Source organism: Equus przewalskii, chromosome 2 (genome assembly GCF_037783145.1).
Source record: "Equus przewalskii isolate Varuska chromosome 2, EquPr2, whole genome shotgun sequence".
Lineage (NCBI taxonomy): Eukaryota > Metazoa > Chordata > Mammalia > Perissodactyla > Equidae > Equus > Equus przewalskii.
Genome location: NC_091832.1, coordinates 51,613,772 through 51,640,347, shown reverse-complemented (window position 1 = coordinate 51,640,347; position 26,576 = coordinate 51,613,772). Strand labels below are relative to the sequence as shown.

At 43.2% G+C, this 26,576-nt stretch overlaps 2 protein-coding genes across 10 annotated transcripts in view; both read right to left on the bottom strand.

Moving 5' to 3' along the window:
• Nucleotides 1–9,418, bottom strand: part of PPP3CC (protein phosphatase 3 catalytic subunit gamma) — a 98,029-nt gene extending 88,611 nt beyond the window's left edge. For 4 of the 8 annotated variants that reach the window (XM_070611280.1, XM_070611282.1, XM_070611284.1 and 1 more), the window contains exon 1: nt 9,037–9,400. In XM_070611280.1, coding sequence (XP_070467381.1) covers nt 9,037–9,085 — 49 coding nt within the window. In that variant the 5' untranslated portion in view covers nt 9,086–9,400. Of the gene's footprint in view, nt 1–8,948 lie in introns of all 8 variants that reach the window. The other 4 variants (XM_008522982.2, XM_008522983.2, XM_070611283.1 and 1 more) reach the window with 3 other exon arrangements.
• Nucleotides 9,419–20,303: 10,885 nt separating this feature from the next.
• The window catches only part of SLC39A14 (solute carrier family 39 member 14), a 41,346-nt gene continuing 35,073 nt past the window's right edge, over nt 20,304–26,576 (bottom strand). For both annotated transcript variants that reach the window (XM_008522986.2, XM_008522985.2), the window contains exons 7-9: nt 26,277–26,484; nt 25,154–25,338; nt 20,304–23,412 (exon numbers count right to left, since the gene is read on the bottom strand). In XM_008522986.2, coding sequence (XP_008521208.1) covers nt 23,266–23,412; nt 25,154–25,338; nt 26,277–26,484 — 540 coding nt within the window. In that variant the 3' untranslated portion in view covers nt 20,304–23,265. The remainder of the gene's footprint in view (nt 23,413–25,153; nt 25,339–26,276; nt 26,485–26,576) is intronic.

The following is a 26,576-nucleotide window of genomic DNA, read 5'->3' as shown; positions in this document are numbered from 1 at the left end:
CCACACTCGTGGAGCTTATTTAATCCTTACAACTACCCTGTAAACTAGGTTTTATTATCCCTCTTCCTCAGACAGGGGAACTGAGGTAAAACACGGTTAAGTGATTTGTCCAAGGTCATGCGGATATTAAATGAGGCAGAATTTGAATCCAGGTATGTCTGACTTCGAAGGCCATGTTCAAAAACCGTTACTCTATACAGCCTCCGAGTAAAGGAGAAAAAGCTTCTCTGATGTCTTCTTGGCTAAATCTTGAAAGACCAATGAATAGGTGCCAGGCAAGGTGGGGGACAAGATTCTACACAGAAGCAATGAAAAGAGCCTGTTCACAGGTACTAAACAACATGGCACTCTAGGGAACTACAAGTGGTAGGAGAGTAGGTTTGGGAATGGGGGCGTGAAATGAGGAGAAGAAAGTAATGCAAGGTCAGAGATTTAGCACGAAGGGAACCATACATCAACAAAGTTCGAGTTTATCCTACAGGCAGGTAGTGCTCATGAAGGATTTCAAGCACAGGAATGATCCTTGACATTATCCACAGATCATGATGGCAGCGTGGAGACTAGATTAAACAGTCCTAGCAAGAGGCTACTGCAATAAAATAAGCAAGAACTGAGAGAGGGAGAGGAAGTAGAAGGTTATGTAGAGAGCAAAAGTGCACGGACTGAGTCTGGTAGATCTGCATATGAAGTGAAAGGGGCAGGAAAAAGTCTGGCCTGACTCCAAGGCTTGTCACCTAAGCCAGTGACTAAATGGGTAAGTGATGCGATTAACAGGGATGGGAAATACACTTGGAAAACCCTTTCTCTCTCCTCTACTTATTAGTGCTTTTTAATATTTATTTCATCTCTCTACCACCTTTTCACTTCAATCTCTCCAATAAAACTCAAACAACACTGTCTCACTTTTCACAATATCTATTTTCATAATGTCTGAAATTTCCATAATTCTGGATTATGTTTATAAGCTGATTAAGCTTTGGGTTTTTTTAAACACACAGCCTTCAAAATAATCTTGCTGTCCCCCTAATGGAATCACGGTCAATTTCCCTGGCAGTTGTCAGCCATCCCACTTCCTCTTCCTTTCTTCATTTTACCTCTTTCAATCCTCTGACACTCCTAGTTCACTCATCCTCTCCACTCAGTCAGGCAAACTCTGCTTCTCCATCCTTAGTTCTGCATGTTTTCCAAGCCCCAATAGCTGAAACAAACCGTTTTCTGCTAAACCAGTTGCCTCCAATTCACATCAGCTATAATATACTTTAAAATTCACTTTCTTCTTTTTAGCTTTCTCTCACTAAGACACTACTGAATTCTCAAATATGACAGTAGCCTTTCCTAAGCCTAGCTGTTTTGAGGTATTTCTTAATTGTACTTTTTTTCTCTCCCCAACTTTGTATTTTGAAAAACTGAAATCCTATAAAAAAGTGAAAGAATAGTAAAATGAACATTCATTGCTCTTTACCTATATTCACCATCATGAACGTTTTGCCACTTTTGCTTTCCCTCTTGACAAATACATAATTTTCTCCCTGAACCACCTGGAAGCAAACTGCAGCCACCATGACATCTCAACCTAAATACTTCATCAAGTATAGCCTAAGAATAAGAACATTCTCCTTTAACCACATTACCGTATCATCACACCTAACACCTATTTAACATTGATATATGCAATATATACTCCATATTCGGATTTCCCCAATTGTCCCCAAAATGTCCTCTATGGCTTTTTATTTTCCCAATCCAGGATTGGCTCTGTACTTGACAGTCATTTCTCTTTCATCTTCTTTTATCCAGAATAGTCCTCCAGGCTTCTTTATTTTTAGATCACTTTGACATTTTTGAAGCGTTCAGACCAGGTGTCTTGCAGAAAGTCCCACAAATTGGATTTGTCTGATTGTTTACTATAACTAGATTCAGGCTGAACACTTTTAGCAAGTATTACATAGGGAATTCCTGAATGAATCCTTAAATTATCTCCTAGTCTTTCACTTAGAATTTCAGTCTCTTGGGCTGACATTGTCTAGACACTGCACAAAAACATGGAGTTGTTAATATTCAATAAATCTAATAATGATCATCAAAGATATACACTGCCTTGGCCAGCTTATACAGCATATCTTTCTATCACCCAATCTAGAGATCCTGGTTACCAAGCTATACCTTCTTCTAATAATAAACAAAGACTCAAGAAATTAAAAGATCTCATGATAAAAATCTAATTTGCCAACAAAATGAAACTGAATATAGGGAACCAAAAGTTCTCTCCAAATACCCCTGAATAATTAGGTGGATTATAAAGATAACTAAGTCAGATATGACTTAGGCTGATTAGGTTGGGTTGAAATTTTTTAGACTTCAGTTTTGCACTTTAAAATGCAGCTAAAGGGGCCGGCTCCGTGGCCGAGTGGTTAAGTTGGCGCGCTCCGCTGCAGCGGCCCAGGGTTCGGATCCTGGGCGCAGACATGGCACTGCTCGTCAGGCCACGTTGAGGCGGGGTCCCACATCCCACAACTAGAAGGACATGCAACTAAGATATACAACTGTGTACGGGGGGGTTTGGGGAGATAAAGCAGAGAAAAAAAAAAAAAGATTGGCAAGAGTTGTTAGCCCAGGTGCCAATCCTTGAAAAAAAAAATGCAGCTAAAATTTAACTCTTTGAAAACTCCAAAAGAGTGTTATATTCTATTAATGACTGCACGAAAGGATGAAACGAAGAAGAGACACCACTTTATTTCCATTAGTCCTTTAGCAATTAAGCAGTAACAAAGCCCCCAAGTGACTACAAATACCAGAATTCACTGAATGATTTTCTCTCTCAGAGACATGTCTAAAAATTAGCTTTTTCCCAAAATGTCACTTTAATGGAAAGATATTCTACTTTTATTACTAAATACTGCTTGGGAAAAGGTTAATTAATTCTTTAATTCACTTTAAGAAATGAGTAGTTAGCATTTTTCTCTGAAATGATCCAATAACATTTTTTTTCTTACTTTATAGTAAAATGTGATAATATGTTACTTTATGGAAGAAAGCTTTATTACCAAATGTCTGATATAAATAAGGCTTCAAATCATAACCATTAACATACAGGTAAAAAAGAATACCTTATTCCTGCTCAAAAAAGAATTAAGTGTTTAACTTAAGACGTCCTTTTTGGGGCCGGCCCTGTGGCGGAGTGGTTAAGTTTGCGCGCACCGTTGCCGCAGTCCAGTGTTTCGCCAGTTTGAATCCTGGGCACCGACATGGCACCACTCATCAAGCCATGCTGAGGCAGCATCCCACATGCCACAACTAGAAGGACCCACAACTAAGAATATACAACTATGTACCAGGGGGCTTGAGGGAGAAAAAGGAAAAAATAAAATCTTTAAAAAAAAAAAGATGTCCTTTCCAAGGTTTGAGACTTTCACTCAGATGTATGAATCTCAAATAGCATCGATTTCCAATGTTTAAATAGTTTGGCAGCTTGTTAATTACAAAGGTTAAACTAAGCATAACTTAAACAAATACTGTTGATAAACTTAGGAGATACACACTATATGACCCGTTCACATTGAATATTTATACTTGAAAATGTTGCTTCTGAGTTGGTATTGTATCAATTGATTGAAAATATAAAGGACCAAAATATGAACATAAGCACTTTCAACCCATTTTCATGCTGACTGAAACCATCATGAAAGAATTTAGGTAAAATTACAATATTTATGGGGCCAGCCCCAGGTATAGGGGTTAAGTTGGGCACTTTCTACTTCAGCGGCCCAGGTTCACCAGGTCGGATCCCGGGTACACACCTACATCACTTGTCAGCCGTGCTGTGGCCGCGACCCACAGACAAAGTAGACACAGGGCAACACAGATGTTAGCTCAGGGCTAATCTTCCTTAGCAAACCCCCCCCCAAAAAAACAAAAATAAACAATATTTATGTTAAAATTTATGTTTATTATAAATATTTGCATAATGAAAGCTTCAATATATGTGATCCATTTTCCTTTGAATTCAAAATATACCAGTAGGTGGAAACATACAAAAAAGTATTAAGAGCAGTTGCTTATGGAGGGAAAGAATATGAAGTCTTTGTTTTCTTCCCTTTCAGCCTTTCAAATTTTGTAATTATCAGGGTTAAGCTTATATTTAAGAGAAAAAAAATTTTTTTTTTTCCCGAGGAAGATTAGCCCCAAGCTAACATCTGCTGCCAATCCATCCTCCTCTTTTTGCTGAGGAAGACTGGCCCTGAGCTAACATCCGTACCCATCTTCCCCTACTTTATATGTGGGATGCCTGCCACAGCATGGCTTGCCACACGGTGCCATGTCTGCACCCAGGATCCAAACCGGGGAACCCAGGCCGCCGAAGCTCAACGTGCACACTTGGCTGCTGCGCCCCCGGGCTGGCCCCAGAAGAAAAAATTTTTTAACCCTTGGTAAATCCATTTCTGATAATATGAGAAAGGGGAAGAGGGGACAAGAGCTGTGGAAATAAATGAGCCATAAGTATCAGAGACTCAAGTGAGGTTCAGGGTTTGTTGTCAGTGCCAGTGAGTCAATTCTGACCCCTAGTGACCCTGTGTACAGCATGCCTGGTCCTTTTTGCGCCATCCTCCCATCTTCTGGCACTCTATCAGACAATGCCCCATCGCTATTCATAGGGTTTTCATGACCAGTTTTTTCGGAAGTGGGTGGCCTGGTCCTTCTTCCTAGTCTATCTTAGTCTATGAAGCTTTCTGCTGAAACTTGTCCCACGAGTGACCCTGCTGGTGTTTGAAATACCAGAGGCATAAATTTCAGCAGCACAGCAACATGCAGCTGCCACATTATGACAACCGACAGACGGGCGGTGTGGTTCCCTTGCCAGAAAACGAAGCCAGGCCATGGTAGTGAGAGCACAGGGCTTGGGGTTCAGGACATACTTGTGGAAATAGCAATTTTTGTCTATACTACTCTTCTTAAAATCTCTTAAGAAAGCCATAGTTACACTATTCCCAGTGCCAGGTATTAAAAACTCAGTAGTCTCCAATGTGTGCTACAAATGACAAAGGACATTCTGTGCATGTACAATAGATGTGAATTCCAAGAGAATGGGAGAGCTGTATCAGTATCTTACTGAAAAGAAGTCTGACTTTTCTGTTAAATCCTATTTGGCCACCAAATAACAAACTCAGACAACAGATTCTCCATATCTATCATGTAATTCCTAGCGAAATTTTCTTGGGGCTTCCTAAAAGATTCAGCCCAGAGGAATAAACTCTTTTTATAAAAATTACTGTCAAAGAAAAAAAATTCCCTCAAACAGAAAAAGAAACTTGGAAACCAGGGGCAAAAAAAATCAAGCTGAAAACTTCGCCATTCAATTATTTGAGTTTCTAGTTTTATAGTCCAGATACCAGCCGTGATGCCCCAGTGCACATGGACTGTTCCAGAGGCTCACCGAAATGCTACTCTTGAAAGGAAGAAGAAACAAATGAGCACCTATTGGCCTACAGTGCAGATGGCTCTCCATAAATATTTAATGAATGAGTGAAATCATAAGAATTTTTATATTTTTAAACATAAAATAAACACCTTCAACTGCTAGAGAAGAAACCAGCTGTCAGGGAAGTACTAGACAGACTGTACTGGTCTCTTCACATTGTTACCCTTGGGATTCCACCCAGATATCCTTTATACTGTAGAAAAGGTATTTTCCTGACTGGGAACAGTTTCCCAACCTATGTTATAATTTACATACTTTCTAATTCTGCTATTTTTCAAATGTTAATGATTTCTCTATGAATCACTTTTAGTAACTGATCTATTTATCAAACTACTATTATGTTTCATACTACTACCCTGTCTTAAGCTTTTCACATTCCTTATGTTAGCTTGGATGCTGGACAAAGAAGGGATTAATAACCCTATTTGACAGATGAGATTATTGAAGCAAAAAAAAAAAAAAGAGTTTAAGTAAAAAGGCAAGATTAAGAAAAAAACAGGCAAGGCGACAAATAAGCTCCAGGAGCAGGAGTAAAATCTAGGTTTTCTGACAAGCAGTCCAGTTTCTCTTCATTTTAGGAAAGCTGCAGTTTAAAGGACACCTAAAATACAAATCAGTTTATCCACTCACCGACTTTTCTCCAAGATTTGCTCAAACAAAACAATTAAGTAGACTTTAAAGTTAACAGGAAATGACAGAAGCAAAAATAACTGGGGTGTGGTCTAACCTCTGAAAAAGATTTTCAGCTGTGAATAAATGCAGACAACTCCAGCCAGACAAGATAACATCAGGTCAGGATTTATTACCCAATACAATGGACCTTAGCTATATATACAGTGACCCTTACTCTCTCAGAACAACCTTCAACTATTTTAAACTCTGGAAAACCCAGAGAAAAAGCAACATAAGTCACCAAGAAGCCAAAATTGCTGTGGTCACATTCTTATGCTAAAGTTTTTAAATACGAGATAAATCCACTCATTCTAAGGGCTTGAAATCATTTAAGTTTCATTTATTTAAGTGTAATCTTTTTTTCAAATTGTTTGCGGTTTTTTTTTAAAGATTGGCACCTGAGCTAACATCTGTTGCCGATCATTTTTTTTTCTTTCTGCCCAAAGCCCCCCAGGACATAGTTGCGTATTTTAGTTGTGGGTCCTTCTAGTTGTGGCATGTGGGACGCCGCCTCAGCATGGCCTGATGAGCGGTGCTAGGTCCGCGTCCAGGATCCCAACAGGCAAAACCCTGGGCGGCTGAAAGCAGAGCACATGAACTTAACCGCTTAGCCACGGGGCCAGGCCCTAAGTGTAATCTTTTAAGTATATAACATGCAGTAATTTATAATTTCACCGGAAAAAAAATGTGAACCATCCAGACCATGAGGGTGTTCACTTAACTGTGAGCATGTCTAGCAATAAGCCAGCACCTGCATTTTAACCACGTTTTATTTTAGTTTACTTCTATGTTCAAGGGTCTCAAAGGGTCATTTTAAAATTTCCTTTATACCTTATGGTAGGCTATGGTGGAAATCACATGCTACAATGGAGATCAGAATTTGAGAGTTGTGACGGTCTGAGGACTGCCACTAAGCTTCACTCAGATCCTGTTTACTCTGACTTGACACAGTTTTCGTTCATCTAGTTCCCTGCTTACTTCAGTTTAGAAGTGGCAGATTAAAAGAGCACATTTTGGGGCTGGCGTGGCCGAGTGGTTAAGTTTGCAAGCTCTGCTTTGGCAGCCCAGGGTTCTGCCAGTTCGGATCCCGGGCACAGACATGATGACACCACTCATCAGGCCATGCTGAAGCGGCGTCCCACATGCCACAGCTGGAAGGACCCACAACTAAAATATACAACTACATACTAGGGGGATTGAGGGAGGGAAGGGAGAAAAAAAAAGAAGATTGGCAACAGTTGTTAGCTCAGGTGCCAATCTTTAAAAAAAAAAAAAAAAAGCATATTTTGACAGAGAACAGTACTGGAGGAGATAAGCTAAAAACAGACAAAAGCATTAAACTGGCATAGCAGTGAGGACTCATTTCAGTACAGGAGAAAACTGCCAACACCCTCATACAGCAGAATGCACCGGCCATGTTAATAGCACAGGACAGAAATTAATGTAGATAATGATGACCTTGATTTATCAAAAAAGGTTATGTTTAGTATATTCTGAATCTTAGAAGAGGGTTATATACTCTTTATGTGTTAGACACATAAAGACTAATATTAAAATGATCAAAATAATTTACCAGTTAAAGGGTTAAGTGTCTGTCATATGAGCAATCCACTTGAATCTCTAATGACAACAGACAAATGCTCAGTAGATAAAGCTCAAAAATCCCATTATGTATATTTACTAAATATTATATAGTGTAGATAGTCAACATTTATGGTCCACAATTATGGTGCTAACTTTTCAAAGGGAAAAAACTAAGTTACACACTAAAATTACATAGTGCAGACAATCAACATTTATGATGCTTGAAATTTTTAGGGGGCAAATAGCGAAGTTAAACACTAAAATTCTCCCCCTTCATTTAACATTCAATAGGCTTTTCCACTTAAAAAAAAAGTATTCTTGTCACCAATCTTAGTTTCCTTTCTCGTTCTAACTACCAAAATGAAAAAATAAAAGTATTTTAATAGTTTTCCCGACTTACGGCTAAGCCCTTTACCCAAAGGCCACTAACACACCTGGTCTAGGCTTACTTCCTTCTTATAAAATACTGCTTTCAAACCAATCGTTAAAACTCAGAAGAGTTGTACGTAAGTCTCCTATGGCTGAACAAAAGCAGCACAGAAACTAGCGGGTATGTTTAAACCGGTATTCTTGGTTTAAGGGCAGAAACAGTCACAATGTAAAACCCCATAGGTATTAGTAAGGAACATCTTTAGTTTATGTTGGACATCTGAATCAGAAAACATCATTCTCCAAGTCCTTACGGCCAAAAGGAAAATAAATCACCAGCATCACGTCAAGAGATCTGTAAATCCCAACATAAAATGGATTTGTTTGTATTTGTTTCACCATATTGTTTCTTTTAATAACAGCAGTGAACTGTGACGATCGGGAGAAAGTGGGCCAAAAGGTACGTGGTATATGTCCTAGAAAACTGTGGGGGAGGGGCGAGAAAGAGCTGGTCCTGAAGGAGGGGAGCGGCAGAAGAGCTGACTTGGAAGTCTACTAACTCCCTGCCCGCATCCCCCTGGATGGCTTCCCCAGTTAAGAGACTAGAAAAGAGGAATCGTTCCTTTTAAAAAGACGGGCATCAGGCCTTTTTGGACGGTGGGGAAGAAATCCCCTCCCCACCTTAAAGTCCGCCACGACGGGAGGTCAAGTGGCAATCTCCAGGGTGTAGGCGCCGCAGAAGACGCCCGGGGCCCCCGCGGGACCCCCGCCCCTCTCGCACACCCCACCAAGTCCTCGTCCGGGACAGGCGCAGCCTGGGTCCCCGCCGCCCTCCTGCCTCCCCCACCTCGGCTCCCTCTCTCCGTCCCCGAGCCGCTGCCCGGCCGAGGGCCGTTTCCCGCGGGTCGACGAGGAAGGCCCGGCCCGCCTGGCACCTTTAATGACGCGTTCGGTGGTGGAGAGGTGGACGTTCCTCCCGGACATGGTCCCCTCGGCCTGCTCCGGCCCCGGAGACGCCAGACGCGCTCCTCCGCCCTCGCCTCCAGCGGCCTCAGCTCCCCGGGCGCTCGGCCCGCGGTGCCGCGGCCCCAGCTCCCTCGGGCGGCGCAGACACCCGACCGAGACGGCAGCGGCAGCCCGGCCTCAAGCCTCACGGACACGGTGCGGGCCCCGTGGCCTCTAGCCCGGGAGGCGCGGAATCGGGAGCGCCCGCGCCCGCCGCTCAGGGAGGCAACCGGGGCTCCTCGCCGCCCGGCCGTGCGCGCGCGCGCGCCCCCGCCGGCACTCCCCCAACTTCCCAGCGGCCCGCGCGCAGCCGCCGCCGCCGCCGCCGCCGCCGCCGCGCCGAGGCCCAGCGCGCGACCCCGCTGGCGGCCGGCGCGGCCGCCGATCCCGGCCTCCCGCTCCCGACGGAGCCCCTCGGCCGCGCGGCCGCCATCTGTGCACGCGCGCTTCCCCCGCCTTCGGCTCCGACAGCCCGTTTTCCCTTGTCAGCGAGCGGCCGTGCCTGCGGCTGCCTCGTCGTCTGCGGCCTGCCGCGCCGGGCCGGTCGCCCCTCCCGGCGGCCCCGAGGCGAAGCAGCCGCATCTGGTGTCCCAGCAGCCGCGGTGTGGAGCCGCGAGCCCCCGGGCCAGCGTGCAGAGCCTGCCCTGCAGACCCCGCCCTGCAGACCCCGTCCCTCGCCGCGGCCGTCAGCCTGGCCGCGCTCCCGCGTCCGCCGCGGCCCCGCCGCCTCCTCGCGCTTGTTGCGTGCGGCTGGGGCCGTAGACGGACGTTCGCGTCCAGCCGCCAGGGCACGAGGCGGGCCCAGCTCCCGAGGCGGGCGGGTAAGACCCTCGGCGGGCGCGCCGGCCGTGGGCCGGGAGACAGGGGCGGCCGCTCCAGGGAGGCCCCGGGCCAGGCCGGCTTGGCGGGGCCGCTGCTCGCGCCTGTGGACAGGCCGACCCTAGCTCAGGTGCAGGACGTTGCCCTCAGTAAACCGTAGGCCCAGAATGCCGGCTGTCTTACCACGCCTGCCCTCCCTCGCCAAGGGTAGTGCCTGGCAAGGTCAGAGGTATTTTGATGTCAGCAACGATAACGGAATATTGAAGCTGAGACCCAGGGAAGTGTACGCAAATTATGGGCAAGCCGGTCTTAACAGTTACTGCGGTGGCCAATAAGAATTCCTATGTGGCTATGTACATTTAAATTAAATGAAAGATTTACATATTCATTCTTCAAGTGCACTAGCCGCATTTCAAGCGCTCACTACCTGTGGCTAGTGGCTACCTTAGTGGACGTGGTAGGATGCACGTTCCCATCGCAGCGGAACGTTCCGTCGGACGGCTCCCAGCTATAAAAATGTTTAAGATCTTCATTAACGTGGACTCAGGATTGGGAGGAGGTGCGGGGATGTGCGCCCGAGGGAGGCCTTGAATCTTGCCTTGGAGTTCTGACCAAGGCCATTCATAGCAACCCCAGCAGGCTGAAGACCACTCTAGGAGCTGAATAGAATTTGATTCTGTTTTCTTAGGTCTTGACTTAAGGCTTCCACCCAAGAGAATTGTTCGGATATCTTGAGGAAGTTTTTTATTTAAAAAGTAATGAGCCCCACATTTCTATCAAACAGAGCAAATTAAAGGTCAGAATTAAATTGGTCCGTGCGTCATAGTGGATGCTAAAATTCCTCTGGAAGAACGTAAACAAGATAGCTAAAAAGAAAAAGTTTAAGAAAATACTACAAACCTATGTGAAGAGGTGGCGTACTCAATAATAGTGGTGGAAAAATTAACCAACTATTTGGATCCCAAGTTGGAGTCACTCCATAACAATATAAAGTGAACCTGGTTTAAAGAGTTATGTGTAAAAAATAAAAGGAAAAAATCTAGAAGAAAACGAGGAAGTTATCTTTCTTGGATAGTTGTGGTAATTATAGAACTAACAGATGCCAATAGATGCTGACACCCCTTCACTTCATGTGTGCGTTTATCAGATCAAAACCAACTCAATGAATTCCGGATAAGGACTTTCTAAGCGCAAAAGCAAGGAATCATAAAAGATTGCTATGTCTGACTATTTGAAAAAGATAAACAAAGAAGCACAAGATGGGAAATAGTTGCATCTCATGTCAGGGTAAAGAACTTTGACTACTCTACAATACGAGTATGGACAAACACCTTGAACAAAGAATTCATAAAATAAAATGTGGGCTAGCCGGGTGACAGAGTGGTTAAGTTCGCACGTTTGGCTTCAGTGGCCTGTAGTTTGCCGGTTCAGATCCCGGGTGCAGACCTATGCACTGCTCATCAAGCCGAGCTGTGGCAGGCCTCCCACATATAAAATAGAGGAGGATGGGCACAGATGTTAGCTCAGGGCCAGTCTTCCTCAGGAAAAATGAGGAGGATTGGCAGCAGATGTTAGCTCAGGGCTGATCTTCCTCAAAAAAAAAAAAAAAAATGTAAGGCACTAAACATTAAAAAATGTTCAACTTTATTAGTAATAAAAATGCAAATTAAAATAAGATGCCACTTTTCACATAGAAAACTGGAAAACATTTTTAAAAAGTGACACTGTTGGTAGAATTATAAATTAGTGCAACTTCTCTGGAAAGGGATTTGGAAGTATCAATCAAAGAAGACATATGTACGACCAGTGAAAAGATTCTCAACACCATTAGTCGTCAGTGCAATGCAAAATAACCCATATCGAGATACCACTTCACTAGCCTACTAGAATAGCTAAAATTAAAGACTCTCAGGACCAAGTGTTGGCAAGGATGGGAGCAAATTGAACTCTCCTACGTTGCTGGTGGCAGAGTAAAATGTTGCAACTACTTTGGAAAACAGTTTTGAAGTTTCTTGTAAAGTTAAATATGTACCTATTCTATGACCCAGTAATTTTACTGTTAGGTATTTTACCCAAAAGCAATAATTATCCAAACAATGGAATACCACTCAGCTAATAAAAGAGAAATGATTATCGATACATACAACAATATGAATGAATCTCAAAAACATTGTGTTGAGCAAAAGAAGCACAACACAAAATAGTATATACTACATGATTTCATTTGCATAGGAAAATGGTTAAATGAAGTATGATACTGGATGGAACATTATGCATTATGAAAAACCATCATATTTTACATTAGAAAGATATTTAATGTCATGAGAAAAACCTCAGAAGATAATGAAAACTGAAAAAGCTAGAATATAACCATAGACAGTATGGACCCTGTTTTGTTAACAGTCAAGCAAATGTATTCATGAAAGACTAGAAGGAAATATTAATATATTCATTCAGTAAATATTAATTAGATGCCAACTGTGCCAGGCACTCTGCTAGTTGGTAGGGATATGTCATGAGCTAAAATTGACACAGTTCATACCCTCATGAAGCATTACATGATGAGGAAAAAAATGTTAACAATAGCCATGTCTTGGTGGTGTGATTAAGGGTGACTTATAAAAAACAAAAAATAATTTTCTGTATTTTTCCAGTTTTCTGTGGTGAGAAATTGTTACTTTATAACTAGCTGAAAATAAAGAAAAATAGTCTTTTCTTTCAAAGGCCTATTGTCCAGGCCTATTGTCCAGGCCTATTTCCAGTAGCGTTAAATATTCATTCATTTCTGACTGATTGCTCTGATCAAAACATTTAGAACCACTCATGAAAATGTAAAATAAGAAAACTCTTTTTTTTTTTTCTTGAGGAAGAGTAGCCCTCAGCTAACATCTGCTGCCAATCCTCCTCTTTTTGCTGAGGAAGACTGGTCCTGAGCTAACATCCGTGCCCACCTTCCTCTACTTTATATGCAGGATGCCTGCCACAGCATGGCTTTTGCCAAGTGGTGCATAGGTCTGCACCTGGGATCTGAACCGCCAAACCATGGGCTGCCAAATCGGAACATGTGAACATAACCACTGTGCCACTGGGCCGGTCCCAAGAAAAGTCTTAATTAAGCTCCCTTCCCAAACAGTTTTTTCTTTAGTGAGTAACACAACTTTATTAGTGGCGGTGGTGTTCTCATTCAGCACATGAACAGTTCCCAGTAACTTGGAAATCTCTTATTTCATTCAGCTTGTACACCTTTCCACGTGGCCAGGGTCAGTATTTTTATCTAATTGGTGGATTTGCTTCTCTTTCCTTTTACTTTCTGCATTGGTCAGAATTGCACAAATATTTGAAATTACCAGGATTCATGTTTAATCGGCATTTGTACTAATTTCTTCAAATCTAGATTTCCTTCTCACAGGACTTGTGAGACTCGGTATATTTCCTTATGAAACTCCCTAAGCACTTCATAAACCTTAATTAATGACCAGCTCTTCTGAGAAATAATTATGAATGCTTTTAATTTAACAGAAGCACAGGGAATCCTAGTTTCCACTGTTGTATAAAACTTACCTGGCTTCAGCTTCTATTTGTATAAAGCCATTAAATATTAAACTTCTGTGTTAAATGCAGTCAAGAGAACTGTAGAATAGTTTAAAACTAGGGTAAAATGAACATTCCTAAAATAGCTACACAGAACAAAAGGTATTTTATAGTGTAGAATCTCTCATATTATATGAAAAGCACTACATAAATGTTTTTATTAGTAACACGTATTGTATGGACATCATATAACTATACCATATTTTATTCAAAGCTTCCTACGAGTGCATTTAATTTTGATTAAATTACCTTGGCATGGATCCCCCACCCCCAGTCTTGAGGTCTAAAAGAATTAGTGAATTCAGGTAAAAATATATATTTTTTGTAATTGGAAAAACATGGCCCAAAGCAACATCCTATCAATAGCCTGACATAAACTTAATAATCTCTTTAGACATTTGCAAGTAAAACATGCTAATGAAGTTCTGCTGACTGATAAATATTTAGATTGATATTCAGCTCATTTTTTGGGCAGTGCGCAAAACTCCTAACAGTGTGTTATCCCTTGGTCTTCCTGGGAGAACCCAATACTATCAGAACTATGACAAGGATTGGGAAGCCCCAAAGCTGCCATCACTCCCTTTTACTTTTGTTTGCATTGTTACAAAGCCGGAGAAAATGGCAGCAGTCATTACTGGTTACCTAACACCGTACAGTCTGGAAGAATAGAATCTAATAGCTCTCCCACACCTGGGCTCCAGCATCCTGCAGGTAAGATGCCACAGGCAAATGGCAATGGCTTTTATCATGTTGCTTGGGCCAAAACTTTAGGGGCAGGCTTGGGGGGTGGCTGGATGGGGAGGCTCTGTCCCTCACACATCGTATCTGTCAACTTACTCCCCCTACAGTCCATTTTTCCATACAACAGATCTAACTCAAAACCTAAATCTGATATGTCATTCCTCTGCTTCAACTCCTCAAATGTCTCCTCCTTTCCCGACAGTGGTCTGACTCCTGTCTACTTCTTTAAACTCAGCTCAAACCTCTGCCCCTATGCCTGCTACAGTTCAGACACAGTGGCCGTGTTTATACCGTATATACTACAATTTATACAAACCAGCCTCAAACAGACCAAGTTCATTTCTCTTCCGGAGCTCTCACGTTTGCTTCCCGTTAGCCTAGAACATTCTTCTCCTAGATCTTCACAAAGCTACCTCCTCATTACTTAGGGCTCAGCTCAAATGGGTCTCCTGGGAGAGGCCTTCTCTGACCACCAGAGTAGCTAAAGCTACACACCCCTACCGCTCTCTGCCTCACTACCCCGAGTTAATTTCTCTGCAACACATTCCTCTGTGTCCACTCTCTCTTTAAGGGGCGCACCTTCGTCTATTTTGTTCACTGCCATGTCATGCTGTATCTGGCACAGAGGTGGAGCTCAACAATTTGTTGAATGAATGACTACCATCTTACTCTTGTCTAGAACAGAAGTTCCTAACTCGTGGCAAGGGCTTCAAACCATTCCCTCCCCATCCTGCTCCCAACCGTAGGGGAAATTCAGATTTTGAGTATATTTGTAAGCCCTTTGGGGTGTGTGGGAAAGCATATTTTTCAGATTCTCAAAGGAATCCCAACAAAATGTTAATTACCACTGGAATTGAGTTTTAATTTATAAAGCACTTTCTCATACCTTTAGGTCTCCTTATGTTTACGGAGATTGTATAGAAATTATCTTTCCTACTCATAGATAAGGCCTTTGAGGTGCGGAAAAGTTAAACAACAGAGTTCACACAGCCAGTCGATGGTGGAAGTGACAGGAATCCATTCTTTTGGACTCAAGATCCTGTAGACTGAAGACAAAGACAGAATCCAGAGCCCTGGGCTAGTAGGTTTGTATTCGTTCTTGCTTATCTTCATTTGCTTCAAAAAGCACCAAACTGAAACACTTTTCTAAGGACTTTCTTATTTAAACTAGCTTATAAGGCTGCATTAAAATTTTCAATGAAAAAATATTACCATCAGCTAGATCAAGACAGTTTTCAAGCAAAATTTTAATGTATGAATCAAGGAATGCAAAATAGTTTTCCATTGGGCTAAGTAGAGCATAATTAGGAGACAGATTTGCAGGAATAAATCTAACACAGCTTAAAACAAAATGAAAACGTTTAGATTTTATCTACCCTTTTAGTTAGGATACATAATTGAACAATCCATACTGAAAAATCGATTTAACCTAATTTTTATAAACTAATTTTTATTTAAAATTTAAAATTTTAATTTTATTATATAATTTATATATAATTAATATAAATATTATTTTTTAATTTTAATTTTTGTAAATTAATTTTTATAAATGTTATAAAATAAGTTTTTCCAAGAAAGAAAAATCTAAATTTAATTTCTCTCTTCCCTGATCACACAATTTTCAAGAGGGGGAAAAAACTACATTGTTTGGAGAATTACTCCAGAATGTTTAAACCCTGTGAATTTGGCAGCATAAGAGATTTCTTCTCAAGGGCCATATCTACGGATACAGCCAGATACTGGCTTCAAAAGAGCTTGTTTTATTAACCTCAAGAAGTTATACAGAACATGCCAATTGAAAGACTCTCTTATTCTGGGAAGATACAGATCAAAGAGACTTTTTTCTTTCCTTACTAGCATCTATAAGACCTAATCCTTGATTTAAAAAAAACAAAAAAGTCTCCTGTATTGAATTAGTTGTTTTCCTTCCCCTGAAAACCCACAAGGTTAACACACTTTTGAAGGAATTTCCATAATACTGGCTTGGGTGTCACTTTTAGATTTTGATGCATTTACAAATGTTAGCCAAGTAGGGAGCCTGAGGGCTCTGCATCCTGGGACCTGCCACCATCCCCTGATGGCATCACGGTCCAATTCCAGTCCGCCAGCCAGGTGCGCCAGAAGGCGAGCGTAGGCCCAGCTCTACATACAGCAGGGTGGCAAACAGAAGCAAAACCTTCTTGAAGATGGACTTGTCTTTCACGTTGGCGGTTGTGGAAGCAAGGACAAATTTACCAATTTACAGGGTGTGTGGTAGCTAGCAGTGGCTGCATAGTGGTAGCAGACCACAGCAGTCAATGTATGCAGGTTTTCTCCAGTGAGGGCCAGTTCAAGTTCCGCACTGGGGTCCAAGGGTGTTCTCCTGGGCAGCTGCAGCGTCCCACAGGTGTAGCAGTGGACACCAGTGGAGACATTATCGTGGCAGACTATGACAACGATTGGGTCAGCATCTTCTCCCCTGAGGCCAAGTTCAAGACCAAGACTGGAGCTGGCCACCTCATGGGCCCCAAGGGAGTGACCGTAGACCTGAATGGACTTATCACTGTGGTTGACAGCAAGTTGCTGTGTCTTCACCTTCCAGCCCAATGGTAAGCTGGTTGGCCTTTTTGAGGGACTTGGGGCCACTGACTGCCACTGTGCAGGGCCCCATTTTGTGGCTGTGAACAAGAATGAGACTGTAGTGACGGATTTCCATAACCATTCAGTGAAGGTATATAGTGCCAGCAAAGTTCCTCTTCAAGTTTGGCTCCCATGGCAAGGGCAATGGGCAGTTCAATGCCCCCACAGCAGTAGCTGTGGACTAATGGCAACATCATTGTGGCTGACTGGGCAAGCAACAGCTGTATCCAGGTATTTGACAGCTGTGGCTCCTTCCTGTCCTATAGCAACACATCTGCAGAGCCACTGTAGGGCCCAAAGGGCCTGGCACTGACCTCGGCTGGCCATGTGATGGTGGCCACTGCTTTAAGGCTTCTGCTATCTCAGTAGATGCACAGGGGCCCTGCCTGGCTCATGGAGGAACAGACGTAGGGGTGATTGGACAGGAGGGTCTGGCAGGGAGGTGGGCCAGACCTGGCAGCACTGAATGTGGGCTGTGGGCATGGGTGCGCCTGGTGCCCTCCCTCTCCCCATCTCCCAACCCCAGGGTTGCATTTGATTCATTTGATTCTGGCTTTTGTGACTGGGTGGGCCTGGACTGTGGTCCCAAGGATATATGCAGAGCTCACCCTGCCCCTGCCTTACCCATCTCCCCCATCCTCAGTCTGCTCCCCATCCCCGAGCCTGGGGCCAGAACGGCCCCTTACTCCAGGGCAGAAGTTCCTCTGCTTCTTTCCCTACTACCCCATACACACTGACAGAGACAGCAATACCCCATTTCCCATATTAAATAGATGTGTTCACACACACACAAAAAAGCCAAACACAGGACGATGTAGATCCTAAGACTGCATTTCACGTTTAGAATTACTTTATCAAAAGATTTCTTGGGGGGCTGGCCCAGTGGCCGAGTGGTTAAGTTCGCGCGCTCCGCTGCAGGCAGCCCAGTGTTTTGTTGGTTCGAATCCTGGGCGCGGACATGGCACTGCTCATCAAACCACGCTGAGGCAGCGTCCCACATGCCACAACTAGAAGGACCCACAACGAAGAATATACAACTATGTACTGGGGGGCTTTGGGGAGAAAACGGAAAAAAATAAAATCTTTAAAAAAAAAAAAAGATTTCTTGGGCTCGGCCCAGCGGCGCAGCGGTTAAGTGCGCAGTTCCGCTTTGGCAGCCCGGGGTTCTCCGGTTCACACCCCAGGTGCAGACATGGCACCGCTTGGCGTGCCATGGTGTGGTAGGCATCCCACATATAAAGTAGAGGAAGATGGGCACGGATGTTAGCTCAGGACCAGTATTCCTCAGCAAAAAGAGGAGGATTGGCAGTAGTTAGCTCAGGGCTAATCTTCCTCAAAAAAAATAAAGATTTCTTGTCAGGGGTCTTAACTAGGAATTTCCTGATGGCTTTCTGTTACATGTGTGTATTTATAAAAACCCATGTGGATTACTGCCTAAGTTTATTCTTAGGCAACCTCAATGTTCCAAAGATCTATAAGCAAACCAGAGAAAACAATCCAGAGCCCTAGTGGAAGAAAGAACTACTCCTTGGCTTATGATTGCAGACCACTTTCAGGCTATTCCTTAACTATAATTGATGCTATCATCTTGGAATCCCATCCATTGCCAGGGTCAAAGATTGCTGTTACACAGAAAGGACAGTCTCTCAAAACTCCTTTCGTTTAAAATAAACCCTGAATAGACATCTGGCAAGAAGGGGTTGTGATACTGGAAAGAAAAATGTTTCCTTGGCTAGCAGCTCTAAACGTACTTAGCTAAAGGCTGATAAGGACTTGTGGATCTTTTCCAACCACCGATTTTTTTTTAAATGGAATGTAATTTAGCTTATTCCAGAAGAATGAAAGGGATTCACTTCTGCTGGGACTTGAACCTGTCAATCTTCAAAAGTCTAGGTATTTCACACTAGATCATTAAGAGTACAAAAATCTTTAAGAGATGAGCATCGTTTTCCCACAAATCAAAAACCCTGTGTCCACATTTGATGTCTTTATTTCTTGAAATGGATTTTGCTCAAATGAAATCTCAGTATTACTGAATGGTAAAGAAGAGTGTGCAGAAGCAACATGACAGGAGAAGGGCATTCACCTTTCACGAAAAATGCCCTAAATGGCTTAGCTAGTTCTATTAGAGATAGCTAAGATCAAAGTTTTAATCTTCTTAATGATCTGTTTACTTTGCTTACCCTGTTCTATATGGGCCACAATTCGCCTCGCTCAAACTTGTTTCTAAATAAAGAACCAGATAACATGGCATAAGCAAAGTCAACGCTAGAGACAGGAAAACACAACAGGAGCTGCTGCCAGAGGAAAAGAAGCATGTTCACAAACGCCGAACTTACAGGCATTTCGTCTGGTCTCTTCATTCACTGTGCGTGGCCGGTGTTGGAAGCACAGGAAGCAGCCAGATGCAGCCTCCACCCAGAAGGAACTTGGTGCATAAAGAACAACAGCGGTTACAATGCAAGTCCAGGGAGTGAGGTGCATAAGGGAAGTATCAACTCCAGCCTGGGGAGGCTCTCCAGAGGTGGCACAAGCCGAAGGATGGAGTGAATGTCATTTTGAACAACTTCAGCAGATGGAAGTCCAATATAGTAGCTAGTTAATGCAATTTAAAAGACCAATATGAGCCAACTTATATATTATTCTTGAGTTTTAAAAAAATGGAAGGACTGAGTAATAGGCATTTGGAAATCTCTAATTTATGTAGTGGTAAGATCGCATCAATATTTTTACCTTATTGCTCATTTTTATTGTCGAAGAAAAACAACAGCCCTATGACTAAGTTGGAATAAGAACAGATTTAGAATTTAAGTCTCAGGACTGGACTTTTCCCCGTAAGACGTACAGGAGATGTGGTTTAAATCAACCAAAGCACTCTACGAGTTTTCAATTATGGATTTATCAAGTGAAAGCAGCACGACAGCAACTCCTTCTTAGGAAAGCCCACAGCTCTTCTATCATGCAACATCATGAAGTCACAGGCTCCAGCAAAGATAAACTGGTCATTTTAAAGTGAGCATGTTACGCTATCTCAGGTTCCTTGTAAAATCCCCTCATCAAAAAGTAAGCTGGACCATGGGGCTGGCCCCGTGGCCGAGTGGTTAAGTTCGCGCGCTCCGCTGCAGGCGGCCCAGTGTTTCGTCGGTTCGAATCCTGGGCACGGACACGGCACTGCTCGTCAGACCACGCTGAGGCAGCGTCCCACATGCCACAACTAGAGGAACCCACAACGAAGAATACACAACTATGTACCGGGGGGCTTTGGGGAGAAAAAGGAAAAAATAAAATCTTTAAAAAAAAAAAAAAAAGTAAGCTGGACCAGTGAAACGGTGAGTTTGTAAGTCAGCGAGACACCATCGCCACCTGGTGTTTAACAGACTTCGTTACACCCACATTACTGCAAAAGATGACACCCGGGATTCAACAGTTACAGAATATAGCTTTATTTATAGAACCTTACAAATAAACATTTACAGTCTACATAAGTTATATTCTTTTCTAATTTTTCTCATAACACCTGAGTTATTTAAAAAAATACTGTGATGGAATTGCAGAACTGTAAAAAGAAATATGAACAATAAAAACCTAACCTCTCTCTTTTGTAAAAATCAGACTTTTTGTTTTTTAAGATTTCCAGCATACTATCATCTCTTTGGAAGAGGACTTACTGAAAACAGGTCTTAGGATACCCAAGCAGAGAAACCTTCTCTTTTAAACCCAGGGTGAAGAACCAATGAGGGAAAGCCCCAAGTTGACACTAGATACAAAAAAACCTTTGGGGACAAGGACAAAAGGCAACCCGCATGCCAGGGCAAGGTGAGAAGCAGAACCCCTGCTCCTGGGCCACTGCTTCTGCATGTGACATATACTTTCCTTGTTAACATTAATAGGAGCTGGTCCATTTGGGGAAAAAGAGGTTGAAGATGCTAATACCAGGGGTGAAAAAGTCCTCACAACTCGCTGTTCCTCAGACTCCCAATATGGACACATGTTTAAAATGGCAAATTCAACACTTAAAAGTCAAAAGGAAATTGCCATATTTTCAACTCATGAGGCAAAACTGTTGCCAATGGGAACATCCAATCAGTCGCATGATCTGAGTGTCTCCACCCCTCCTCCGCTGCATCTAGGACGGGGCTCTGGACCAGCTACAGCTTACATCATCTCCCTCTGAGGCAGCTGTCTATGAAGGAAGGCTCTTAAGTTAATATAGACATGCATGAAAAGGGAAAGCATCCTACTGTTTCAGATTTTATTTTTTAATTTGTTAAAGATTACATTTTTGAGCTCTTCTCCTAAAACTAGAAACGCCCTAACTCTAAGTATTCTACTCCAAGAATAATGGTATTTGTAAGGAAGGACAGCTCTATAGGGAATGCTAAAATTATAAATGTAATACATCAATGTGAATTAAGGAAAGCAAAATCTTCTAAAGTCTTAAAGGTTGAGTGTTATTTTCCACTAGTTCCTGAAAGCAATTTGAGAAAAATAAAACAGAAAAGACAAAGAATTGTTTTAAAACAGTAAGAATAATAATAATAATAATATAAAAGTTAGATTCCAACATTCAAGGAATTGGTTCTTTGGTAAAACTGGAACAGAATCCTATCAGGAGTCAGTCCTGATATTTAATCTAGAATTTTAAAACTCAAGTTTTCCTTGTTCAGCTCATTCTTAAATGTATCAAAGTCAACAGGCAAGACAAGGAGAAAGATGTCTAAACCATCACCAGCAGTTTTCCCGCTCATGTTCTTTTCAAGAATATTCCTGGTTTGAGAGACATTTCCTAAGAAGAAAAAACCAAAATAGATGGTGCTTTTAATTACTGTAGAGTGGAAAGTTTTCCTAAGAACAGAGAAACTCACAGGTGCTGGCAATGCACCAGCACTCGTCAGTCACGCACATACATCAGTTTGTGAACACAGCCCCTGGGCCACAACTGTGGGCACCACTAAGAAAGGCTTCCGGAGAGACTGGCTCCCCAAAGTGGCTAAAGAATCTCACATTATCAATATGATAATAATAAATCAATTCACCTAGTGAACCTGGAGATGAGCTCCCTTGAAGCCAGAGTTCTGAGGAGAGGGCTCCACAGAGTCTCACAGACAAGTCTATCAACCCATTTTCTGAAGAGAATTAGAGCAATTAATATTTCATTCAATACAGGATTCGCCCTTTCTCGTTTAGGGTGCGGGAGGACGGGGTAGGGTAAGCTAGACAGTGCCCTTTAACCCACTGGCAGTGTGATCAGTAGTTCTCTGCTCTGCAAACATCTGCAGTGCCCTGATCCAAGTTTCAGACCTTCCGTGTCAGAGTTCTCTTACTCGTACTTTTATTCAAATGATCAACAAATCCTAGACTTTGCCTGCACTGATTCCGTTTCTGATTACCTTGTCTAAGAAGAGCATAAACTGCATTCCAATTCTACAAGTCAACTTGCCACTTTGCAGCAGCAGTGTTAACCCGGGGAGGGAAACTCGTGCAGCCTCCCCTCTAATACAAACATCGTAAGTGTGCTCAGAATGTGCTTTTAGGGAGGCAGCTAAAGCCTCTCAGAGATGGGCGTGGGGAAGGGGAGTGGAAATCACATCAAAACCAAACCAAGTGATTTCTTGCAGGTCTTCATGCTCTGCCTTCCACTCTGTCAGTGTTCATCTGGAGGAAGGGGAGGTCCAGCAGCCGACGCCACATGCCAGCTCACCTGGACGGCCATGAGACACCAGGCGCAGCCACAAAATCCATACCCAGCACGCCCGTGGGGAGAGTTATCGTCACGAAGGCACAGACCCTCGGCGCGACGCCCCCTCTCACTCAGGATGACCCTGCCTCCTGTCTTGCCGGATCCATCTATTCCAACTTTCAGCTCTTTGAGAGAACAGGCAACTGAACAGACTTTGAAAAACTAGGAGGGATTCCTGTCTCCTGTACCTTTTCTCTAAAAATAGGTGAATCCATTTAAGAATGGGTCATCTTGAGGTCCAGGAAACACATTTAGATTTCTGGACCCCAAATTATAGATTCACCTCCTGATATTTCTAACCAAGTTATGACCACTGGCTATATTTTTGCATCGTAGGGCAAAGGATTCAAAATCTCCCAGCGCTGGTTCGAAGAAAAAGAGGCCAGGACAACCAGAGAAAAAAGTTAAGCTTGTCTTCTCAGCTGCACTCAGGTTCCAGAGTCACTCTGGGCAAGAGGGAGAGGACAGGGAGAGAGGCACTACCTAGAGACTGGTTACCAGGCAGCTTATTCCTAGGACAGAGCGTTTTAGAGACAGCTGACATTGAATGCAGGAGTACAGTCCGTGTCACGGTTTTTAACAGAACCGCCTCTTCCGAGGTGCCTTGCAGATGCCGAGTCCTCGGGCGCGGGACGCGTAGCCCAGGCCCCTACCCGATCTGGATCTGTCCTGAGTACATAGTGAGGAGCAGCATGATGGTGAAACCGGTCAAGAGGCCCAGGTTCTGGATGGCAAAGGGGATCAAGGCACTGCCGTTCCTTTCATCCTCTTGGGAGACCTCATTCATCTCAGGGAACTGAGAAAGGAGAGAAAAACAGGAGAGCTGCAGTTCCTCTCCTAACCTCGTAAGTCCAGGACGATCCAGCGCGCGCGAGAGAGTATATCTAATAACTGCCATAATATTTATTATATTAATCTTATATCACAATATTAACATAATTAGTATATAATATAGATGGTTAATATTATGTTAATATATAATAAGTACATATAATATACAATTCGTTTACAAAGACAATTTGCAGCAATAGCCTCTGGAACTGGAATGCACTAGCCGTTCTCCCAGGTGGCTACCAGCACTTTACAGCTACTGGGGTAGAACAAATCAGATACAAGTCTGTAGCCCTGCATGTGTTCAGATGCTGGCTAAAAATAACCACTTGGATAAAAACAAACTTCTCACTGTGATCTTTAATAACCTTGAAAAGATCTTTTTGCTCCCAAAACACGGTCACCTCTTTGGGAAAGTGAGCAGCTTGTGTGAGGGGCCAGAGAACGGAGCTACAACATTGCTATGACCCAAGGCCTCCTCCTGCTGGCCAGAGACGCAGGTGACGGTGAGGAGACCTTCTAGTTCAACTAAGGCACAAAAATATCTCCGCCGCGGGGAGGGCTCCCCACAGGAGAGAGGAGGGGCGGGCGGAAGGGGGGCTTGGGCACACATGTGTGGTGATGGATTATCATTAGTTTTTGGGTGGTGAACATGATGTGATCTGCACAGAGTTCGAGGTATGTGGTGATGTACATCTGAGGGCTATATGATGTTATCATCCAATGTTACTGCAATAAAAAATAAAAATTAAAAAAAAGAGAGAGAGGAGAGAATTTAAGATGTTTCTGTGGAGGGAGGTTGGATTGTGGAGGTCAATACTCTCATCAAAAATATTATTTCCAAAGGATATGGAAAATAACTCATGCAGGCTTTCCAAACACACATCATGCCAACAGGCCAGGAAAGAAATCAACCTCCGTAGTTATACGAAAGATGCAACAAATCAGGTGTTTCACTAGCAAACTGAAAACCACCTAACTGGTTACACCAAACGCTCGCAGGTCCAGTACCGCACATACTCTCACACACCACTGATGATGGACGAAGCGCAAGCCCTCACAGACAGCGATCTGGCAGTGCATGTTAAAAGCTTCAAACCATGGATTCCTTCTGAGCCAGCAATTCTAGTTTCTGAATTAGGTGCATCCTCTCACCAAATAATACCACCACTGAAAAAGATGCTTCTAAAGAGTGCGCAACATGAAAAATGTCCATGATATATTAAGTAAAGAAAGAAATCAGGAGATAAAATGGTATATGCAATATCATCATAGTTTTTAAAAAACAAACACAATGCATTGAGACAAAAGAGAAACAAACCTAAGTGTTGTTATTATTGCTTTGAGGTGAGAATGATTATGGTTAATTTTCTTTCCTCCTTCCCTCCCTCCCTCTCTTCTTCTTTTCATTTACCTATGAACATCTATTCTATAATAAAGTAAGGACTCTGGAGTTGCATTTAATCATTTGTTTTAATGACATATGCTAATAGGAACACAAACTTTTCCTCCTTTATAATCTGATGTTCCCTTAAAAAAACACTGAATTGTACACCTTACTTGTGTGGTATGTGAATGATTCCTCGATAAAGCTATTATGAAAAACAAACTAACTAATGTCATGTCTCCTTAGCTGTCCTCCCATCCAATGAATTGAATAATCCAGTCTAGTTTGGCACACAAGGCATAGACTATGGAAGACTTACCATATCAGCCAGAGAAATGTACAGGAACATTCCACCAGCCAGTGCAAAGATCCAGTTGGCAGAGAAGTGGCTGCCCGCCAGGATGCCAAAGGCCAGACCCACGTAACAGCAGCAGGCAGAAAGGAAGTTGAAGAAGAGAGCCTGCTGGATGCTCATCCCAGCATTGAGCAGGATGACAAAGTCTCCTACGGGCAAAGAAGAGGGGAGGCTGTGGACAAGAGTCACACTAGGTTGTGGGCAGAGAAGACGATGCAGACAGACTGCTTAAACTACAGATAAAGTCTGGGGAAAACCAAGACAGCCCCAGATGTGAGATGGCAGTGACAAGACTAAGGCACCCCTTCACCTTCGTGTGTCAGAGCTGTGATACCATCTGTGAAACCGGCCATGTACTTCCAGCCCAGGGCTGAAAACAGTGCAAAGAGTTTCAAAATAGATAATCACCTCTAGCAATGGCCTCATTTCTCTTTTGCTTCACAGTGGAATAGAAGGAGCTTCCTTCCTGACAATTACAACGACTAGCATTTTTAGAAAACTGACAGAAATTAATTTGCCCAAAATCACAAGCCAATAAATGGCAAAGCCAAGACTCGACCTCGAGTCTCTGAGGCTCCAAAGTCCAGGCTTTTCACAGTCTCCCTCTGATACAACAAAGGCCCTTCAACCCCTGACTCCTCTACTCCTTCCACCACCAGACTTCTAACATACATCCCAGCCCTTGGAAGATTAATAGGATGTTACTAAGAACGTATGTTGAGCACTTAGCAGAGTGCACAGCACATCATAAGTCCTTTCCACTGTCTTCCCCTTTAATCCTCACCGTAAACCTGTGAAGCAGGTACTATTATTAACCCCACTGTACAGTTGAGGAAACTGAGCCACAGGATATGGGGCTAAAGGGAAACAAAGATCCCTGTAAAAAACTCCCATCATTTTAAAGATCAATTTTCAATTACTAATTCAATTGTTAAAAATTAGTGGTTAGATTTCACGTAGCACAGAGAACGTGTTCACTAACGACAATCAGTGTTGTGAAGTGGGGGGAGGAGTTAGCCACAGGAAGGGTGCCTGTGCCAATAACTGAGGCAGCACAAGTAGAGAGGCAGGGGGCGTGCACACTGACCTAGCTCATGTGGGAACTCCTCACAGAGGATGGCCACCGAGGTGCTGATGCCTTGGAAAACAGACACAGTGAAGGAGGCACCGATAGCCAGGCCGTCGATGAAATTGTGGAGGCCATCGCTCAGGGTGATCATCCATGCCAGAGTGCCGATATCAGAGTAGCGGACACCTTTCAGCCAGTAACAGGCGCTTTGGGAAGCCTGCAGGTCCTACAAGAAAGCCCAGGCCCACAGCCCCTAAGTCAAACAGTGGACAATGGACCTTCAAAGTAGGCCTGAGTCATCCAAGCCATTACTGCTTA